Genomic DNA, 23,637 nt, shown 5'->3' with positions numbered 1-23,637 from the left:
GGTATGTATTTCGAGTACTACTAAAATAGGTTTTTATTTTCAGAACTTGTAAAAATTTAGAAATTAGGAAGTATTAATATACAGTACATTTCAGATACAAAAACTGTTACAGCTTACAAAAACATCAAACAAAAAACACCTGCTTATGTGAGTATAAACATGAAACATGCATTGTTTTAATGTAAATAATTAGCAGATAAAATTGGTAGAATAAAAGTTTATTTAAAAAACATGAAAAATTTAAAAAATATGTAAAATGAAAACAGTCTGGCAAAATTCATGTATTTTGATCTTTTTTTCAAAGGGGATAGGCTATAAAATGGTGCACTGTATCATCACTGAGTTGTGAGCATATTTTCTACATATTCGCTCATTCTCAAATCATCCCACCTGTTTGAAAACTCCCTAGGCAAATGTCATGACATATGTGCTTCCAGTTTTACAAGTTTTAAAATATCAAAATAAAAGCAATGTATCAACAACAAAACCTTGTAATTCAGTTCTGAAAAATAGCAAGTTATGCCAGACTACCGGGAGCCAGTAGTGCAGTCACCAATTGATCATTTAAATGACTTTCCATCTATATTCTAAGTCTTAAAATTGTCAGGATTTGGCCTTTTTGTTTTCAATTGGTAGAAACTTTTCTTCATGGACCCACTTGCAGAAAGGCAGTAAAGTATAGAATTTAAATTAAGGGGTATAAATTACACTTTTAGGATTCCTCAGCCTCTGAGGACAGCTAGAGCTGAGGCGGTCCTCACAAGGTTTTGGCATTTGGAAAAAAACTGCTATTCATCAGGATACTTCTTTGCAGAGACTTGTATGTGTGACTGGATAGCATCGGTTATCTCCTCACCTCTAAGAAGCCCCGTTTGTTAATAAGCAAGCATTCCTGTGTGTGTACTGGTCTGGATACAAAGTATATTTCTCACTGTAGGTTGGAGTCAGAAAAGTTTGAAAGCTGTTCTGAGATAGAGGCAATAGTCTTTGCAGAGATATGAAGAGAGTTAAGACATTGGGACGTATGGATTTTTAAGTGTAAAAGGGTGATGGGAGATAATTTCCTGATTTTGTAGAAATGGAAATTATGACACAGCAGGAGACTTTAGCTGTCTGCCAAGGGGAATGTGAGGAAAGACAGCGAAAGGGGCAGACTGTAAAAAAAAAACTAAGTAAGCACGCATTCCCCGCCAGGAGCTCAGAAACTCTTGATGCTGACAAAGATGATAGTAATTTGCATTCTTCTACCTCTGTGAGTTCTCTGTCATTGTGTGTGTTGACACATTTGAGATGGGTAGTTCCTCACAAAAGCAGAGGTGTCTACTTCTTTATTACAACATGATTCTGGCCTCAGTTGTAATCACTCTCTTACAGACTGAGAAACATCAGCTTCCCCCACTGCAACCTCTTGCCTGTGTATAAGGAACAGTGGCAGAGTTTTCTTTCCTCTTGGTCTCTATTACTGTGCCTAATCATAATATAATTACAGTCATATGATAACATGAGAATAATAACTTTATTTTTGTTGTCTGTAGTTTTGATCATTCATTTTTCAAAAATATTCCCATCAAGCCTCATTTATTTATTCAAGTACTTAAGCTAGGGAATGTGCTGGGTGCTGGGAGAGGTAGAAGCGAAGATGTTAAAGAAAACAAACGTATTCTTAAGCCAAAGGAGATTCCTGTTTAAAGAAAATTTATATAAGAAAGAAGTAAGTCCAGTCAATACTATGGTCTTCTAAGGTGTACATTGCTCTCAGTATGGACAGCATGAAGTATAGGCTCAAAGGTGATGCTATCTATTTACACATCATGTCAGAAAGGCTTCACAGATGAGGTGACTGGGCTGTCTTTAAAACTCCTTAGGTGAAGAGCAGGTGGATGGTGGGAGTAGAGAGCAATGTGGGCAAAGACATAGGTACAAACGAGCATGGCATGTTGGGGGCAGTGAGGCAGTAGTGTGTGTGTGACTGGAGCCTAGGATGTGAAAAGTGTCTAAAGCACAACTCAATCTAGATCCTGGATAATTCCCAGAATTCTGGCCAATTCCTGCAAAGACAGTGGTATCACTAATAGAGACAGAAAACATAGAGAAGGAGATGTGTCACAACGAGAAGTTGCCTTTTATAAAATTTACCTCAACAGAGTTCCCATATATACTCCCTCACTTTACACCCAAAGCTGAAGCCAATTCTGGTCAAGGCTATCCTGGCATTTTGCTTGTAATCTTAAACTCTCACCTGCCTTTTTCATCCCCTTAGATTCGTTTAAGTATCAAGTTGATATCTTTGTGCTAACTGCTGTCACCCACTTGTTACAAGGTCACCAATATGATGAATTATCATTATCAGAAAAAACTAGCTTTAAATAAGCAAACAACAAAGGTAGAATATTTTTGTTGTTTCTATCAAACCTGAATATATAGTCACATAGAACACAATAAAAAAATTAAAGACACTTACCCAGTTGCCTCACATTCACTGTATACAGCCTCAAGCCCTCACCCAGGGAATCGTTGTTTTTTAAGAGCTTCTGTTGAATGACCTTTCCTTCTAAACTGGGACTGTTGGTAGCATTGTAGACTAGAAGGGCCCTGATCATCAACCTAGGAAAACATTTCAGAGAGTGCTGTTGTTGTTGACTAGTTGGTTGTTTCTTCGGTGGAAAAATAGAACATTTAGATAAGGTGTGAAAAAAATGACGGTGAAGTGTTGACACCAAAGAAAAATGCCAAGATATTAAAAGACTTCTATTGCTGCATAAATTCTGATGTTAAAAATACCTCAATATGAATAGATTTTAAAGGATATTACATGTATGGTTCTATCAGATTGTATCAGCCCATTTTTAAAAGAAATATCTGAAGTAACATTTCATAGCATACATGCAATAAAGGGCCATAATTGTGGTTAATTCCATTGTTTCCTTATAGCCACAAAATAAAGTTTTTTTTTTTTTAGAAAAACCAGAAATTCAACTAATCTGATTAAACTGATAATCTGACTTTTTGGGATTATTGAGTATTACCATTTATAAATGTGTTGCAATTTCTCCAGAATTGTGATAAATGGTGTTCCATGCTCATGAAGCATTTGTAAGTACTTTGTACAGTGAAGACTGAGAAAATAAAACTTAAAATATACTTGGAACATCAAAACATACAATACACTTGATAGAGCAAAACTTTTGATTCTATAGTTTGAAGTAATATAATAATCTGTTCAACAGTAATCATTGCTATCGCCAATAGCAGAAATCAAAACATTACAACATCAAAGTGGTGGCATTGGTTCTGAAATAAAAATACAGTACTCAGTGGGAAGTCATGGCATATTTTATTTGTGAACTTCTCTGGGTATCAGTAAAAATGAAATAGAGTACTCATATATTTGTGGTGGTAAAAAAATAAAGGATAAATGCAATATATGCTATTCCGGCTTAGATGAAATTAAAAAATAGCTCTGTATTTTCTCCTTAATATCTATGCTGATCTCCAGGACAAAGTGCTCTACTGTTCTCATAAGTCACTCTGAAAAGCTATTTCTCTCTAAAATAATCTACTGCTTAATGCTCATATATGTAAGTCATATTTCAGGGCGAGACAAACCTAGGTGTGAATATAATGGTCAACTGTACTATCTTAAGACTTTTTTAAATGGCTCATGACAAAAAGTATCCCTTCATTAATTTATTGTTGAATGATAAGCTCTGCCACTCCTGTTACTGAAAACTTCCAATTGGGACTATGATCTTTTATTTCTTTTGAATATTGAGGCCATCATTAACATAATGTATTGTGATAACATTAAATACCCAAGTTCAGCAATTCAAGAATGACCAGGCATTTTCACAGATCTTATCTGTTATTTTCCTCTCTCATCCTGAAAACTGAAACTATTTCATGGTTCTACAAAGTCAAGTTCTATCAGCTGTTGCCATCAGTCATTCTTTGTTTGAATAAATGCGTCTCTGGGGCTCTGGTTTCCTGTCCAGGCGATAGAGTATGATAGCAATTTCTGAAGCTATGGTCTGTTTAAGTTTTACAATAGAATTGAAAAGAAAAGTTTAGAAAAGACTGTGGGTAAAACTAGTAGACTGGTTTTGAGAAAAACTATGAGTGACTCTAAAGGTTCACCAATGAGCATAAGAGCAGTAGAAAATAGAAAAAACAGAGAGAAAGGCTGTAAGAACAAATTTTTAAAATAATAAGGTTTCAAACTAAAGAAAAAGGAAATGTGTTTATTTTCCTGTATACACTGTCTTTATTCACTCTCCCTATAATTTTCTGTGGAGTAACTCTTTGGTTTGACAGACAGGAAAGTGAGATTCCATGAATTTAAATTAAATGCCTTTCCAGCAAGAGTTTTTCAGGTCCTAACATGTGCTACAATGGCTCATTTCACCTCGTCAGGTGATAGGAGAACCACAGGAGGTAGGCTGAAAATGGCCAGGCTGACCTCCTGAAGAGCGTGGACTACAACCGGTGACACCCCAAACCAGGGCGGCCCCAACTGCCAGACAGTGCCCGGCAAAGGTATCCAGACTGCTGGGGGATCAGAGTTCAATACAATCTCGTGGTGAAGGTTGGAGAAGAAAATTATTTGGCTAAATAGAGGAAAAAGTTCCTTTCACCATCAAGATACAGTATTAAAATATGTTACTCTATACTTTAGATCATAAAGGAAAAAGGACAATGTCATCAGAAAGTAAAAACTTTCCCTAATCAGATGGCTCAATCTAGTCTGTTGAATATATACAGAAATGTCTCAAATATGATTTAAAAATTTTTCTAATGATGAAAAAGAAAGAAAAACTGTTCAACTCTCATATAAAATTTTATTTTTATCTTCTCCTAGTAAGAACATCTAACCTAAAAAGAAGTATATTCCATCATGTTTGTAAATCCGTAACATGAATCCAGTCAACTGAAACTGAGCAAGACTTTTTGCAAACTTCTGCTTTTATTTTTTTATTTTAGGAAGATGCAATCCCCTACCTGAATACAACTAAATTAATTTTTTTTAGGAGTTTGTGTTGTTTTTCATAATACCGCACTCTGAACAGCTGGCCTTTATATGCCAACTGATTATGGTGGACATATCCATTAAATGACATGCCTGTGTAAGCCATGACCTTGATATAGATTTTAAAATGCACACTTCAGAAAATTACCTGATGGTTTTGAATGCTGAAAGTATTTGGCACCTATTGCCCATATTATTAGAGGCTATTGTACAGAAGTACCTTAGTTAAAATAAAACTATAACTATCATTTCTTCGAAGGATTTTTGAAATTGCAAATAAGAGGTAATGGGTTACCACAAATATACTAGAAGTACTAAAAATAATAATTCATCCATTTTAAATGTTCTACTTCTGAATTATTTTTCACTAGATGTACATTTCTACCTAGTCTGCTATATGACAGTTTTAACTACAAGAAAAAAAATAGTGTGCATTAGTGCTAAAGAAATAATTTAAATGTGATCCTTGATTAAAAATGTTTCTCTCCTATCTCATTTTCATTTCTTTTTCAGTCAAAACAGGGGGCAAGAGAAAGGATGTTACACATTTCTTAAGACTTCACAGAATTACCTTTGATCATCCACAATACTTCTCTTGACTTTAATCTTGTCCTCTCCTGTGTTCAAGTGAAAACTATAAATACAAATACATATATTCATTATCAGCCTCATCTGCTGCAGCATCAACAACAAAATTCAAGGAGGTGAAAGAGGCAGAATGGATATTCTAAGCCACTATTTCCAAATGTGTGTTCTGAGGTTCGAGTTCTTTCATGTGCTCTGGACTGGATGTATCAGAATATCTCAGATTCCTTAAGCAGTATAAATTTTTAAGAGAGAGCAAGGGCATGCAGTGGCTGAGCTTGTGTATTCATGCAGAGTTGTTTTAGAAAGATCATGAATAGGGTGCATGTTGTGTATCTGTATACCTGTGTGTTTGCGCAGGTCTAATTAGAGGGGGAGAGTAGTATTACTTTAGCTACTACTTATTTCTCAAATAATTTAATCTGTCATTTACCTGATATTAACCACATAAACCGTGTAGTTCCAACTTCGGAAGGTTGAATTGAGCTGAAAAATACAATGGAGAAGAGTGAGTTTTACAGCAATGCTTAAAAAATAATCTGAATTGAGTTTCTTCCCTCCCAAAAGATAAAACCCTGGGAAAATCCTGAAGAGCTAGAGGAGTGAAATAAAGGTCTAGAGATAACAGGTACTGGATCATTGTATGCCAAGAACTTTACAAATGTTATTTCTTTCAATCTCACAGCAACTAATGAGATAGGGATTATCTGCCCCTTGACCTTACATATGAAGAAACCAAGCTTCACAAACGTGATGTCACTCGCCCAAGGTCACCCAACTAAGAAACAGCAGATTCCTGATTGCAAACCAAGTCTGTCTGTCTGGAAACAGTACACTTTCCTTTCCAACCTGGACCTCTGTAAACTGGGCCTTCAAATTAGCCGAAACACTGAGAAGGTAGCTGTCAGCCAGTACACAGGAAGGAAGATTTGCACAATATGCATTTTCCATATTCTTCATTCAAGAAACACTAAGGTGTAATAAAAGACGTTTTTCTAGTAATAGCCTTATCTCATAAGGATATTATTAGTAGCAAAAATTAAATTAACAATATAAACAACAAAGAAATAAGTGCAACACTATTGGGAACTATGTTAATTATTATGTAGTTATTTAACAGTCTTTATAGTCTCAGCACCAGGGTTTTTAATGAAGCACTGGATTCCTCTCAATATACTAACAACCTTCCATGATGCATTCATTGTCCAATACAATCACAAAACAGGATTTCTTTACTGACGTGAAGCCTCCTATTTCTGTATCATCTCCAAAGAGTTTTTTATGTGTCTTTTCCCACACACATTTTCCTTCCTTGTAAGCATTTCTAAAATGGAATATACATTCTAGAAAAATGTTGGAAAAAGTATTCAATTATTTAAAAATTGTAAATAGTAATAATATGAATCAGGGACACCACTTACATATTCTCTTTTATCAAGTATATGCTTTGGTATCTCGCACCTTATACAGTATCCAGTGAAGTTTAGCTTCATATGAGAATGACACTACATTGAACATCATGTGTGTCAGAATATAAACGTAAAATTATATGTTGCCTAAAGCATAGACTTTTTAGTGAATACTAATTTTTGAAATTCATAACATTACCAGTGGCTTAGGTGAGAATGAAAATGAAGAATTTTACTTATTGAAATCATTCTGACTTAAAAAGAATACTGCTGCAAAGAAAATGGGATGCAAGAAAATACTCTGTAAAGTCCCTTCTCCATTTAGAAATAAAATATTTCTAGTGTGTGAATTAGTTACCACCATTAATGTGTCAGTCCAACAGGTCAACAGCAGCATTTTTCTCTGACTTCTATTGGAGAATTTCAGTCCCTTCTTCCCCATTCTGGCACCCAATTTTGTAATGGAATTGTTAATCACATACCATTATTTCCTGTGGTCAACTGCTTTCAAAGGTGATTGCTTTTCAAAAAATAAGACTATATTTTCCTATCAGTTGTTCACCAAATATACGTATTTTAAAGTATTGACACAACTAGCTCTCAATGCACGTTTTACCTTCTTTTTGCTACTATGGACAGGTTTATTAGACACCTTCTGCCACTAGAAAACCCACTTCTTACTTCAGAGTGTATACAGAATTGACTTGACAAAAACTATTTGAACTATAATAGTGTTATATACATAAAAAGCAGTACAAACTCCCAGAGTATGCAACAAATAGGAAATATGATAGAATAAAGTAAAAACCTATGGAAAATGAAAATTTTCCAATTGTTACAGAGAATAAAATGAAAAAATTCATAGGTTGTATTTGTAAGAAAAGAAGAAAAAAATGCTAAAGTTTTCTTTAAATTGGAAATGACCAAAATTTTCATTATAGAATACTGGTTCAATAAATACCCATCAAAAGACTCGTTAAATAAATGACCAGTCACAAAATGGAATACTATATACTTTGAAAGAAAAAAATATAAGGAATAAGAAAAATAAATACAGTGTAGAATGGTGTATCAAAAATGCTATTTCTAGTGTAAAAAAGTAGATAAATAAGAAATCTATAGCTTCATTTTCTTTTCTGGGCACAAAGAAATTCTGGAAAAACTCAAGAAAAACTAACAGTGATTTTGAAGAAGATGGGCTGGTCTCCAGAGATGAGCTACAAGGTTCGGTGGAAGATCTTCGTGATGTATCTTTTTATGCTTTTTGGGTTTTGAATCAAGCATTCAAACAATTAAATAAAAAAATTAGAAATCTATTTTTGAAAACCACATTGACAAAGTATGGATATAACAGTAAATGAAGATACCTACTAAAATGTATTTCCATTTGTGTGGTACTTCTCTTATTTAGACTTAAAAATCCGTCAGACTTAATCAAACACACCTCTCTTCCCATACATAAGTATAACACCTCATTTAAAGTACCTATTCAGACATTTATAATGAGAGTATCTATGTTTCAGTATAATCTGTGGATTCAGTTACCCAGATAGTAGATCTCTTCCAGATTGCCAGAAGCTAAAGGTTTAAAACCAAAAAAGAAATTTTACAAGTTCACTTACCCATTCTGCCACCTTGCTCTGTACTTTAACCTCAGGGTGACGAAGGATGTTTTGAATCACTATGGAGATTCTAAAGACAATTCCATCTGTCCATTGGAAATAAGATTTAGTCCATTAATTATATTTTACAGTCATATAATTATCAATTTAAATTTACAATCACACAATTTCATTCAGTTTAAGAAAAACACCTTCTACATAGGTGCAAAAAATTTCTAAGATATTTTGCCTTTATGCTCATCGACTTTTCCAACTTACGAGAAATAGCTGTCAATTCATTTACTCTTGAAAATATTTCATTGCTCCTAGATTATCACCTACATGTATTTCTTTGTATGCTTTAATTCTATAGATTTCTGATTATCTACTGTACATAAAGTGATTTTTAATGTACAATTTCATTTCTTGTAATAAGAATTATGTTTTTGTACATTACAAGAAATGATAAAGAGTTTGGGATGTGAAGAAGAGTGAGAGGATGGGCCAGAGTTAACCTGAAGAAGAACTGGTATGTATTACTGCCCTCTGCCCCTTTCCCCTTCTCTTTCTGGCTCCTAAAAAGCAATTTACTTCTACTAGGTTATTGGGGTGGATTTCACCAGTTTTCTCATCAAAATTCCCTAAATGTAGTCATCTGTATCAAAGTGGGGTGGGGGAGAATATTTGCAGACAGAATTTACCTAGACTACATTGTTTTAAAAAAGAAAACTTTACGTGAGAAAAATCTTTGGGACAATTGTTAAGATAGTCTGATAACACTTTTTGTGAATGAAAATCAAACTGATCAGTCAAGGTTTGGGCAAAATCTTTCTATATATGTGCTATAAGGCACCTTACTAAAAGTAGCTAATGTGAAAATGCCCTTTTAAAATATGGTAGGTCACAGAGAGGAAAAAGAAAATTTTTTTACATCTCCATTATTGTCAATCATCTTTCTTCATGTTAATGTTTTGGTAAGTCTTATATAAGGTATGCATAGAAAACTCAGAAATATATAGTTAAAACAATGTTGGGGAATGGATTTAGAAAATTTTGGGGAGGCAAGAGAAAAAAATACAAATATATGCCTCAGGAACCTCCATATCTACCAAAATGCAAATACCAGTTCCACTACTAACGGAATGTTTTTCCAGTATGCAGTCAGAATCTTGTGCAAAAAAAATTGCCACTCCTGGATGTAATAATATTATACACATATGAAATTGTATAAGTCCAAGGACGAGTGAGCTTAACTTGTACAGACTAGGTTATTTCAGCTTCTAAATCTCTTCAGGTATTTTAATGATCTTGATCTTTTATTTCTTTTAAAAATATTCTGAATGAAAAACTCGGAGGACTTTATTCAAAACAAATGATAGTAATGCAGACAAAAAAATCCTTTTTATACTGGAGACCTCATCATATCAAATCATAGATATTCTGAATGATTGAGAGGAAACTCCAATTGCGGATGTCAGTTATTTCAGGATTCTGCGGATATTCCATGAACCGTCACTGGTGCCGGCTGAGTAACTAAAAAGCTACCACTAGATGGCGACCTAGAGCACACGTTTATTTACCGTAGTATTCTTTCCCTCTCAGGAGAATATAGCAAAATACTAAAAATCAATATTTTCATTCACTGTCACTTCTGAAATTTTATGGAAACATCCATTCAATGAATTTTTCTTTAAATTTTAAATATTTCCTGGCTCCCTTTTATCCATCCAGTTTTAATAAATGAGGAAGACATCCAATACCAGAGACAGCCTAAATCAATGTATTAGTACTCTCCCTAGAATTATATCGATTATGGTAAATAAAATTCTGTGACGGCACCAAACAACCTAGTACCTTGTGTTACAGATTCTCTTGTGCTATGGGTCATTTTCAAGAAGTCTCTCTTCAGGAGCCCTGGAATGAGGTATTTATATATTTAACCAAAAACTACTCAGCAGAATTTACTTGTCTTACATTTAAGATTTTGAATAATTTAGTCAACAGGTAAACATGCGAAATGTCCAAGGGTGAATTGTCAAAGCAAGATAAAAGGTCCTACTGAACAGTTTTCGAGACAGATTCTGGAATGCAGCAAATAATTGGCTTAAGCATTGCTATTGCAGAAAATGCACATTTAAGACATATTGATGCAGGCTTTTCCATGTCATCCTAGCAGTCAAGATATGTTCTCCCATAGTGCAAAACTCCCATGATATTTCAATAGAAAACCTGTTCACAAATCTTCATATGTTCCAGAGATTTCAAAAGGTGTTATGTATTATCCTAATAATGGCATCCAAGCCAGAATTCATGATAGACATTTCTTGGGGGAAAAAAGGATTTAAGAATATATCCATTTTCCATTTAGATCACTCTTAAACCAGGCAAAACTTCAAAGTAGAAGTAATTGTATGCCATTATAGATGTGGTATGAAAACAGTATTCCTGTCTAGGTCCTTCTCCAATTAATCTTTCTTTTGTCTTCTTAACACTTCTCAGAGTTTCTTGGAAGATACAGAAATGACACTACTTCAATCTATACTCAAGGGTGTGAAATAAGGGCCTAAAAAGTAGATTTTAAAATATATATTTGAAAATACAGATGTTAAAATATAAACCAAATGTTATTTTAGATTCAAGATTATATCTTTAATCTGGTGATGAGGCAATTATATGACTGACATTTATGACTGGAATCCTGCTCATTTTACATGATTTCTTTAAGATACCTGGCATATAAAAGTACATTGATTGTTGGATCCATAGATAATCCTGAGTGAACTTTTTTGTTTGAGTAGTTAAACATGTGAGAAACTAGAAACAATGATATAATTAGTACTTGTAAACAGAGTTTTTAAAACAATAATAAGGTTGCTTGTGCTGACCTTACAAAAGTTTAATTACTATTCAGTAGTGTGATGCTTCAAGCATAGAAGACATGATTTGGAAGGGAAATAATAATTAGCCCAAGAGTTTTCTTAGGAAAGTAATGGAAAAGGCACAAAGGTTATTTCTGGGAATACTTTGATTACCCATTATATACTGAAATATCTGTGAAAAGTAGCTTAAAAGATAAGATTTTCTTAGTATATCATCTGAGGTATGACATAAAAGTCCTAACAACTTTAAATAACAAAACAACTTTTCACAGAGAAATAAGAACATTTCACAGAAGCCAGGAAAAGAAATTTTATTGATATATTGAAGAAATATATATGATTGTCAAACAATTTCAATTTCCCCCCTCCCTACACCGGCATATCATTACTGATGATCTAAGCAGAACCTTTGATAGTCCTGTCCAGACTGGACTGGTAGATGGCAGAGTTGATAGTTGTGCCTTTCTTAAACAATATTGAATTCTCTAAGATATCAGATCATAAGCTTGAAAATGTTTACTATATCAGTTTCCCAAGGAATAAGAAAAGTGTATTTGTAATTGTTGACAGTATATGAATGATCTTAGATAGCCCAGCACATGACATTAAATCCCATCTATTCACAAGGCAATTCTCTTTTCAGTTATTTCAAATTTGACTACATCAGAGAAAAAAAGTTATTCAGTCATTTCAAATTAGACTACATCAGAGAAAAAAATCTAGTCTTTCTCTGACACTTTGTTACTTTATCTTTTTAAAAAGATAAGCCTCAGGAGCTGAGATGAGAGAAAGCAATAAGACACAGGAGAATTCAATGACATCATATTGATTGTTTTCATTATACTGGCTTTCACTTTTCATTTCTATTTTGAAACAAGTAGTACTGGTTTCATTTTACAATAGCGAAATCAATTTTCCCATATAAAACACAACTGTTCAAGTAAAAAACTGAGTAATTTCAGTAAAACAAAACCTCCAAAACAACTATTAAATAAATAGCAAAGGTGGATCAAGGATGTGGTGCAAATCGTTCCAATAATACACAAATTTGCAGTACCCAATTTAAGAATATTTCTACTGCAGGATGACTTTTGAATGTTTTTAAATGCTAGAATTACATTTTTATCAAGCATCATCTGAATGAGATTTTTTTTTTCTTTAATGCGGTCAAGTCAAACCATTCTAACTGGTTCTAACATTTGCTTGCTTTGTTGAAACGCCAAAGAAGGTTATGACGCAGAGAGAGACGGACTGAACAAGGCTCTCTTCAAGAATGTCAGAAATGACATGCCTGAGTGAATTCAGCTCCACTGCACCAAGGCAAGACTCTGAAGCATCATACAGACGTTCTTGCGCAGTAGAGGACGTGCCAGTCCTTCAGGGAGAATGCCACAGAGGCTCTTTGTATGTTCATACAAAGAGCGAAGTACTTAGTTAGAATTATAATATTCCCATCTGCTGGCTGGGGTCCATGTGAAATAGGCCCTGGAAACTCCAGCTGCTGTTGCTTTCTTGGGGGCTGCTGGAATTTTTGCTCCATCATAAATCTCCTTGGTGCAACTACCAGAATAACCATAAACACTTCCCTGAATCGATGTCTTTATAACCCTAGAGAAATTTATATCTATGTTTCATGTAAAATATTCCATACTTCCAATTTATATGTCCTTACAGAGGAAGTTGGTCTAACCCCCAAAGCCACAAGAAAAAATGAACCCTGTGGGTTTCTTTTCTCTGGGTTTTAGTCCCCCAGTGATGGATTACAGATGTCTTGGCCTCAGAAGTTAAATGATGGGGTTGAGAAAATTCCTTTGTTTCTAATACCTCATATTTGAGAATATTACTGTATTCGAGGCAATGGTGTGGAATTTCTCTTTTTTAGAAGAAATTGGAACCACTTACTGTGAATTCCTGTGTGTAGTCTCTATAGGTAGCAGATTAAATAATAGTTCACTTGGTATTTCTCCTGCTCATTTCTTATCTCCTATAACTGCTATAGTTGCTAAATTACAAATAATATAAATAGGAAAGTATATTTGGAGAAAAAAGGCAAGAAGTGTTGGCAGTCACTTGACGTTTTGCCAAAAATTGCTTTATGATTTAGTTGATATACAACCACATTCTAACCATTATTCTTCAACAAAAACAGAGCAAAGCACTACCACACAAATTGATTAAAATGTCACAAATAGTTGAACGTAAAGTTGGCGTCAGTGAGAAATTATTAAAATTATTTAGGTTTTCAAAATTACAATGTAAAAACTAGTTTCCTGAACAGAAATCTGCCAAAACAGCACAGATAATTTTTTTTTCTCAGATCGCCAATACAATGCGAATTGATTCTTTTTAATTGAATGCCTTTCTCTTAAAGCTTCCTTTGAAAGAAATTTTAGCTGTAGTAAGTACAGAAGAGTGGTGCTAGAAATGTACTTGTCGCACTGGTCAATACAATGGAGAACTCAAGAGAGTCAAAGGATATTTGTGTATTTTACTTGTCTCACAAATGTACAAAGGTACTGATTCCAATAACAGAAATTTTGTTAAAGCATTAGATGTTCCCACCCTTAGAATACAATTTATCACATTTTTATCACAAATACAAAAGGTAGTGGTTTCTTAACCATTCCTTTGTTTACCGATCCTAATAGGCATGTTAGTACAGACAATGGGAGATGCAGTACTAGGTGAATTTATAGTGGCTGGTAATAAAGATGAGAAAGATACAGTTTTGCAGGGAGTTAATATGGATGAGCAAGCTAATAAATATACATCCAATATACATGCATGAAAATATATAGAGCAGAAATGGAAACCCTTTCTTGCCACAACTACAACAGACTCCAAGGTTATAATGAATGAAATAAAACAATGCTTTCCTTGACAGACTAAGAATCAATTCACATGGCCTTTGGTGTCATGTTGCACAAGAGTCTGGAGCTGGCACAGACAGTGAAGAGAACATTTAGATTCTAGACTTAGGTCTGCCACTAACAGTCTGATAAGCACAGAGTGAATTACTAAACCTTTCTAGAACTCAGTTTCCTAAGGGTGTAAAAAGAAAAGGTTAGAGAAGACAGTCTGCACAGCACCTATCAACTTGAAAATTATTTAAACTAAGTTAGTGTTCCTGATACACTGAGACTAGAGAAATAAAATATCAGAGGAAAATGTATTTCCCCTTGAGAAGATAAATGTAAAGAAAAGCAAAAGACTATGCTGATGGACAGTGACTGTGAAGGGGTATGTGGGGGGGACTTGGTGAAGGGAGGAGCCTAGTAAACATAATGTCTTTCATGTAATTATAGATTAATGATACCAAAATAAAATAATAAGTAAATAAATAAAGAAAAAAAAAGAAAAGAAAAAGAGAAGGAAATGTTTAGACCATATCAATCATTTACAGATACCAGTAACTTTACTAAACATTGACAGATAAAACAGATTTCATAAGGGCAAGCCTTACAAGGGAGACATTTTCAAAGCATTATGTCATAGCTATGCATCAGATACTATTAAAATCCTCAAAAATTAAACCCTTGTGTAATACTTTTACATTATCTTTCTAAGAGATTCTGGAAGAACTGTACAAGTAATAAAATAACTATACACATAATTTCCTTTAGTTTATCTTAGAAGTACATTTGTATTAGATGTATATTTGTATGTACAATGACTACTATATATCTAATTTTTTAAATTAATGATTTATTTAAATAATTAGGCAGAGAATTACCTTCTATAGGCTCTTTAGAAAACACCAAATTCCTTGATTCAAATATGCATCCTTAATTAAAACAATTTTCCATTCCAAAGTAATATGCAATACTTAAGAATAGGGATTCTTTTTGAGGTCTTTATTTTTTTCAACAATGAAAAATGAGTTGTATTTACCTTAATGCAAAATATATCAGTGAACATAATGTTTATTAGTCACTTAGGACATACAGGGAAAAGAAAGCCTGGCATTTGGTCTTTTGAACCAAGAAACCAATTCTATAGATACCTCAGATTTATAAAACAAACTTTAAATAAAAAAACTCTTCAGATCTTGAACTAAAAATTAAGGTCTTTATCTATTTCATGTAACTATTTTAAAACTACACTGAGTTCATGGCAAGAAAATTGCTTAATGATTATTTTCACAAGGTATTCATCAGTAATAATATCAAAAAATAATGTCACAGAAAGGAAACAAAGACAAAACCCTTCTCCCTGCCTACTCCCACAGTGGAACCACACAAGAGAGCTTAGGTTTCTGTTCATTTAGTCTCACTTCTAACACCTGTCCTTTTCATGCTATCATCTTCTTAATAAGAGATATGGCTTTTACAAAAGGCATGGTCATGACTATTAATGTGATACACAGAACATGCTATTTCATAAAGAAGTATTTAATAAAACAAAAGGATGAAAATGGTTCATGGGTAATTAGGAGGAGCAATGATAGAATTAAAGCAAAATATTTATACCATTATTATAAAACTTGTGACTTATTTAGCATGCAACTACTTAGTACACAATATATAATTGGAGTATGACCATAATATAGTCATTATGCATTACAAAAATTAATAAAATTACATTAATTAGTTAAACATAACTATTTTAATCCTATTTAAATTACACTGCACATCCTAAATTGCTTTGTCTTAAGCTTAATTGAATATTCAACCTAATTTTTCCTCTTGTTTCTTAGATGTTTTTTTTTCAAAATTATAATATTGAATTATAATTTCAATATTACAGGACTATGTTTATACTGGATCTCTGCAATATTACTGAGAAGAAATAAAGAGAAAAAATGAAGTCAACATTATTTAATAGCATATAATCATTCACATTTTAGAAACTCAGTGCTTTATGGAAAGTAGTCATCCAGCATGTGAATGCACTCTTTCTCCACACTGTATGTACTGTGCACCCACACAGCTAAAGCACATCCAGAAATTCTTCTGTTTTGCTGATTTCTGGCTTGTTAAGTGAAAATTAAGATAAAAATCAGAACAATGACAACTACATTATCCAAAATAGCAAGTAGGAAACAGAGAGACTCCAGAGAATGACGTTGGTTCCCTACCTTGGCAGAGGGTCCCCAAATCCACACAGCTGGCTAGTTCTGCTACTTGGAGTGGGATCAGGTAGGATCCTTGATCAACACAGAGAGATTGTACAAGTTTGATTTATGATTTAATATTACCCAGAAAAAAAAAATCATGCACCACATGGTTAGTTGTAAAAGGAGGAATCCTAGAAATGTTCATCAGTAATTCTCCAACATCAAGAGAGTCTTTTAAGGGCTTTGTATCTTAATTTCTGCAAATATAAAACTGATCATTGAAATTTCCCTCCAAATCTTTTAATTTATTGGCCTTCTACGCATGAAAGGAATAGTGTTTCTTCTTCAAGTCTGTGTGAAATGTTTAGGGCCTTTTCACATAATAAATTATGAAGCTCTGGTGGAAAGTCATACAAATGAAGTAACGTTAACAGTAAAAATATGTTTAAAAAGTGAATATGGATATTATTAATAATACTTGTAAAATGTGTATTTTTGGTTCATAGGCACTAGTATATGACATTTGCAATTCCAGAAACATGTTTCTGTGACTTCAAGTTGGTCTTTGTGTTTTTTATTTCAATATTTTACTGACTCATCCTCAGCAGGAAACCACTTTTGAGCAGATTTTCGAGTAGTAGTAGTGGATTTTCACTGATGTACTAAATCTCCCTCTGACAATTAACAGATTTTTACAGACAGGTTGAGGGTTGAGAAGATAAACTAAACTTACTGCAAAGCATACTGCACTATAAGTAAAGACAGAATGATAAATATAAATATTTTTATGTACATATACACACACAAATACATATATTCAATTTTAAGAGGACACTTCTGTAATAGTGATTCCATTCTAACGTTTAAACATGTTCTAAACTTTCTGTGGGAATCGTGCATGAAGGCGGAGCATCCCATAGCATAATAAAAGGTGTCTAGTTAGGTACATAGCATACATAAGCAGAAAGCATCCCAACGGTCTAACAGCATCTCAGGCATCATGGTTTCTTTCTTAACTGCCTCAGGCACCTGCCCAGTGAAGGAATCATGTTACCTCAGAATGATGCAACTCCACAGGTAGGTCTGTGAAGTCGACTGGCAAGAAGCCCTCATCACAGACCTTTACATGTTCAAACAAACATGTACTAAGTGTTGACAGTGTGTGAAGCACATAGGCTAGACTAACGCTTTAAGACAATGTCGCTGCTCTCAGAGAGGCATGAATACTCTGGAAATCACAGTTCTTTGAATGCTGCAAGTGAAGTGTTTAGCAGCCCAAAGGAGGAGGTGACCAGCAGCTTCATGAAAAGAGTGAACAGGAAATCCACTGCAAAGGAGACCTGTGAGGAGCAGGAGGTGCCTCTACGATGGAGGGGTAAGAGACTGGAGATGGTATTAGTACCACACAGAATTACAGAAACACATACCAAGAAGACAGTGAAAAATCTGGGGGTCCAGGTGATACGGCATTAATGGCTCAGGTATTTGTAAAAAACTGGTAGGAATGATCAGACATACAGGTCATTGATAGCTTGTGGAGGCTTGTAGAATGTAGGTACCATGCGTGCTGAGACCCTGTGTCTTTCTTCCAATGATGTAGGATCATCACCCACAGTGGGTAGGTACTCAGGCTTTACTGAATAAATTACTGAAGGACTGCTAACATTTTTAACTCTTTCTTAATGGAAATGGGAAAAATTAAAAGGGAATGAGGTGAGAAAATTAGATTTAAGTTTGAACATACTTTTGAGGCTCTACAACCAATTAAAAGACAGGAGAGGAGATTAATATAAACATAAATAATACTAATAATTCACACTTGATATTGTGAGTACAATGAGGATGGGCAGAAAGAGATGGATACAAGACATCTGAAGATAGAATATACAGGATTAAGTAACTAATAGGAGAACAAGGAAAGAAAGGGAAGAATAGGGGACATTTTTCTGGTTCCCAATTTGAGAAAGTGGTACATAATGAGCTCCTAAAAGGAGAGAGGAAATACTATTGAAGTATGCAAACTTAGGTGGGGCGGGATGAACAAATCCAGTAACAGGAACGGAGGTACGTATGTGACATGTATGTGCACATTTTTGTAAGAGGTCTAGCCAGAAAATCCATCACAGAACCTATGGGTGTATCTGGGATCACTCAAACTAGAGTGCAGATTTGATGGAAACATAAGACATTCCTGTATTTGAGCACTGGATTTAAAAAAAAAAAACAGCTACAGATTTGAGAGGTAAGAATAGCTCTCTAAGGTGGTTTTACAGACTCCAAGTGAAGAAAGTTTCATGGAGGGTGTGGCCATATCCAGCATACCCAGAAGGTCAATAATGATAAAACTGAGACCTTTAACTTTCCACTGGAATTTTGGTGGTAACCCCACAGAAACTTGCTTCAGTAGCGTGGGAACGATGAATTCTAGACTGCTAACGTGTGACAGAGAAGTGAATGCAAAAAGAGGAAGCTTGGCTGTGAAAGGAAGTAGAGATAGGGAGAGTGAGCCTTAAAGATTGAAAACTTAGACAAGTGTACAATGGAAAAAGAGCATTTGAGGAGGCAGAAGCTGAGGCCAGCTGCAGACAGTTCTGAGGGGGGATTTTATCTGGGATGTTTTCTGCTCATTACTCTGTTTCATCACATGTAACTTATGTCCCCTTCCTGCAGGACCTTACTTCTTTAGGTACTTCTGTTTACTAAGGAACCTCTGAAAACTAAAAAGCCTTTAAAACTCAAACTGACTGAGGAAATCTCAGCCACTGTAACATGCAAGAGAGGAGACCCTGGGATGGAGTTCCTGTGCTTCTCAAATTACACACAGTGTTGGCAGCCAAAGGCTCCTTAGGCCACTTCTGGCACTGATATAGTATCTCTGGAAGACAAAGAGAGATAAGGGCACAGTGTGTGGGAAAGAAGTTTAGGCTAACTACATTTCCACTGCAGCATATTCAAGAGCTTAAAGGTGGAAACAAGGAAATCAGAAGGGTTATGATTTAGAGTAAGATACTTAATGATTTTAACATTACATCGGTTTCACTGTATGCTAACAGGTATAAATTTCAGTATGTGACATCCTGGTCATAAGAAATTGTAGCATTTACTTAATATTTCAATGATCAGTTGTTCCTTTATACCAGTTGGGTACTTTAAGTTTAGCAAACTGACATCACTTTATAAAACTTAATACACGCTATTTTATGATAATTCAATATAGCAATAGAACTTAAATTTGAAGATAGTTTTAGTGAAAATGGTGTAAATACAAGAGACAAATTTAATTAGTAGGAAATCATGTTGATAAATGAAGTCTGACATTGTGAATACACCAAATTACATAAACATAATACATGAAGTATAAAAAGTATATATAAACTTTTTACTTCTACCCAGTTCCATTTTTAGGATATGTACATAAAAAATTCACTCTCGTGATCAATTTTCCTTTGGTGGACAGATTTACAATCAAGAAGACCATAAAGGAAGAAGAGACGGTTCTCTCTCCTGGATAATGACATTCTTATCATCAAGAATTTGTTTTCAGAATGTGACCTGTGTGTGTTCACTGGTTTTTTTGAGTACCACAATGGTGTCTACAAGTATTTACTTCATATTAGCTGCAAAATCAAGAACCACATTTCCTTGAAAAAAATGTAGTCACTGAAAATAGACAGTTGCTGAAAAGCTGAAAAGCTGTTAATCTTTCTTCTCTATCGGTTCCTCTTCCAAAATCTTGCTACTAAAAGGGATCACTATTTTCACAAGTTGTGGCAAAAAAGATTGACATGTGGCCAACAATTCACCTCATGCCCTAAGGAAAAATCCAGATAATAATAGCACCAATCCTCACAGAGTTTCAATAATGGGAAAATGAATACAAGTTCCTTTTAATTCCCTCTCTGCAGTTGTTACTAAACTGAATTTTATAATTTTTCATAAATAAATATGTTTCAAGTAGATTACTTCTGGAAGCCACTTTAGCTTTTAAAGTGTTTGAGCATCTTCAAAGAATAAAGACCTTTGTAAAGAAAACAGGATTTTATCTTTATCATTTAAAAAATAATTTGGTGATCTAACAATGCTACACAATAATTTATGAGGGATGAAAGGAAGGCGCCTATAGTGAGTCAGAGTTTTATGGCTGTTAAGGGCAGAACTGTAACAATTGAAAATGAAAAGGTAGGAATCTAGGAGATGATGAAGCCTTGGTGATTAAGTACAGAATTCTGGAGATGAAAACAGAAGTCGGTCCAAACCCAAAAATTTCTAGAAAAGAATAACAACAAAGTTGGATACTTATGAATTATGTCTTATCTCTACACCCACAGTGGCTAATAAATGGAAGTGCTTAATAAATGCTTGTTAAGTAAATATAATTTGTTTGAACTTAGACTATTCATTGAATTATACTGTACCACTCCTCAGGAAAGAGCAGTCATCAGTAAAATAAATAAAACTGGTGTAGAAGGTACTGTCTGTTCTTTGTGAAAACTGATGGACATTACTATATCTAAACTTGAATCATAACACACGCAAATACTTGCACTCATAATTAAGGAATCCACTAGGAAAATTATCTATCCGTGGAGGTCATAAAACTGAATGTTTAATAAAATTGTTCTAAGATAAAGAATGACGCCACAAAATGAAAAAGAATTGCTCCCAAATAAAGCATTTCTGTCTGAAAAGGAATGACAAGATTAACCATATTTTAACAAAACATGCTGAAAATTTCTTTATGTATATTCCCTAACTATGCTTAGAGTAGTATAGCAAAATAAAAAAGCCCAATTCTGAAATTGTTGAGATACTTCTTAGTAATATATTGACTTTATTAAGGCTAGGATATTTAATATTTGAATGAAATGACAGAAATTTTAATGTTAAAATGTAGTCAGTTCTGTTCTACTATCTTATTTTCATATTAAAATTTACTTAGCAATAAATCTTCAGGAAAATCTATTCATTTTCTATGACAAGTTGCTTCTGGAATAACAGCTCCGACTTAACAGACATTCTCAGTCCTTTGGAATGTCAGGCATGAGATTCAATTTTCTCATTGGTTACTGTACTGATCATTAGTTTTTGGAAATTACTATTACCACCAACAGTAAGCCAAAATGTTCCAGAAAAAAAGAAAAGGTTAAAATGTTAATGGAGCAAACTTTTTTTTTTCATTTATTGAAGTTTTGCTTTGCTAACAAGCTTAGATAAAATCTCTGTCACAGGTATTTCCCGTCAGTTAATAAGTGTCTTGGGCTCTTCAACTCCCAAAGCTGATGATTAAGCAGCAGGAAACTCCCTCTCCTGTTATGACTCCTGAAACTCAGTCCAGGACATCTGGCTCTACGAAATGGGGGTGTGTAGTGTCATCTTGGTATGTCAAGATCACTATACAAATCAAGGGCATTCAAATACACTTGGTAAGCTTGTGCTCCTTTGAATGAAATCATTTTGAAAACTTGGAGATGACTAAGGTACATGAGCACATCCTGGATGTATTCCAATCATCTTAAAGCCTGGGAAAGGAGTTAGAGAGACAGTGTTAAAGGACTCCCAGATACCAGCCCTGGGCACGGGGACAGAGCATGTGCATGTTGTTAGCCCACCAACTGCCTTGGCCACTTATTTTTTCCAGTCTTTGGCTTTTTGCCCTGTACAGAGTGAAGGGAGTAGCCTAAATTAGGATTCCCTAGTATAAATAACCGATGGGGGCCAGAAGGCAATGTAAGCACAGCATAGGGGCTGGGGGCTGGGATGAGAAGACTATGGAGAGACAGAAGGGTTGAAAGCCCCTTCCTATGGAGCCCACCACCTAGCTCTAACTGTGCTGGTTACGTAGAAATACTAGCCTAATGTTGGGTTTTGTTTGCTAGAGAATCCAAAAATGCATTTTAATGTTGGAAATAAATCATCATTTAAAAGAATTGTGTGGAACAAATCTAAATAAATGAAAACAAATAAATGTTGCTACCACCACCCAGGTCTAAGGGCTAATTTATCCTCTGAGTGGTTGGAAATTTAGCAGGTCTTTTCTGGTGTTGTCCAAAGTGTGAGCTTCAGAAAGTTGGACCTTTGTGATTCTTTGGACTTGTTTTGCGAGGGGGCGAATTTTCTCTTAAGGGGTCAGACAGCAAGTATTTTAGGATAGTGGGCCACGTTGTCGCTCACAATATGTCAGCTCTGCCACTGCAGCACAGAGGCAGCCACAGGCAATCCAAAAACTCCTGGGAACGTTTGTGTTCCAGTAGAAATTTACTTACAAAAACATGTGGCCTGCCATGGGCCCTCCTCATTTGCCAAGCCCTGGTCTGGAGGGTTTCTTAGAGAAGTTTAGGAATCCATGTATATTGTGTCCCTCACATTTTATCAAATTAATGATCCAAGAAGCACTGCAGGAAATAAAGCTTATTAACTTTGCTTAAAACAAATACCATGCCGAAACCTGGGAAAGCTAGGTTAAACCCACAGAAAGTACTGCTGATCAGGAGAGATGTCTCCTGGAGCTACATACTCCTCATCTGGACAAGAATTAGCTTACCCAATCTCATCTTCTAGCCCTGCTTATTCAGAAACACCGTCTGACTTACACTGGTTAAGAGAACACAGCTCTAAAACCAAACTTCCTGAGTTCAGCTCCTGGCTTGGCCACTTACTAAGGTGACACTGGTAAGTTCCTTACCCTCTCTGTGTTTCAGACTTCTCAACTGCCGAACAGGGTTAAGAAAATCTCACATCACGGGACTATGTTGTGAGAAATGAGTTATGTGTAAAGTGCTTAGAACATAATATGTATTCCATTTCAGTATAACTCAAGTATTAGTATGTATTAATATACCTAGCCAAATTCTTTTTTTCCTTGTTTGTTCTTGGTTGTCATTGTCCTACACTGCCCCATAGGAAGACAAATATTATATGGTCTATATTTGACTTTTAAAAAATGGCCATGGATATGGTGGAAACAGGCCCCGGACTACAGGTAATTCTCATGGATGTAAGAAGCACACCAGTGCCCTCCCGTCACCACTCACCACCCCACACCGCACACATGCACTTCACCTTCTCCCTCCCTCGCTGACTGAAA

The 23,637-nt window shown here is 34.8% G+C and overlaps 1 protein-coding gene across 5 annotated transcripts in view; it reads right to left on the bottom strand.

Moving 5' to 3' along the window:
• ADGRG6 (adhesion G protein-coupled receptor G6) overlaps positions 1-23,637 on the bottom strand; it is a 125,277-nt gene that overhangs the window by 39,857 nt on the left and 61,783 nt on the right. For 3 of the 5 annotated variants that reach the window (XM_073219680.1, XM_073219679.1, XM_073219682.1), the window contains exons 5-10: positions 16,575-16,643; positions 10,473-10,532; positions 8,640-8,725; positions 6,042-6,094; positions 5,595-5,657; positions 2,462-2,604 (exon numbers count right to left, since the gene is read on the bottom strand). In XM_073219680.1, coding sequence (XP_073075781.1) covers positions 2,462-2,604; positions 5,595-5,657; positions 6,042-6,094; positions 8,640-8,725; positions 10,473-10,532; positions 16,575-16,643 — 474 coding nt within the window. The remainder of the gene's footprint in view (positions 1-2,461; positions 2,605-5,594; positions 5,658-6,041; positions 6,095-8,639; positions 8,726-10,472; positions 10,533-16,574; positions 16,644-23,637) is intronic. The other 2 variants (XM_073219681.1, XM_073219683.1) reach the window with 1 other exon arrangement.

The sequence above is a fragment of the Manis javanica genome, chromosome 13 (genome assembly GCF_040802235.1).
Source record: "Manis javanica isolate MJ-LG chromosome 13, MJ_LKY, whole genome shotgun sequence".
Lineage (NCBI taxonomy): Eukaryota > Metazoa > Chordata > Mammalia > Pholidota > Manidae > Manis > Manis javanica.
Note: the sequence above shows the minus strand (reverse complement) of the source record. Positions and strands in the feature narration are given on the sequence as shown.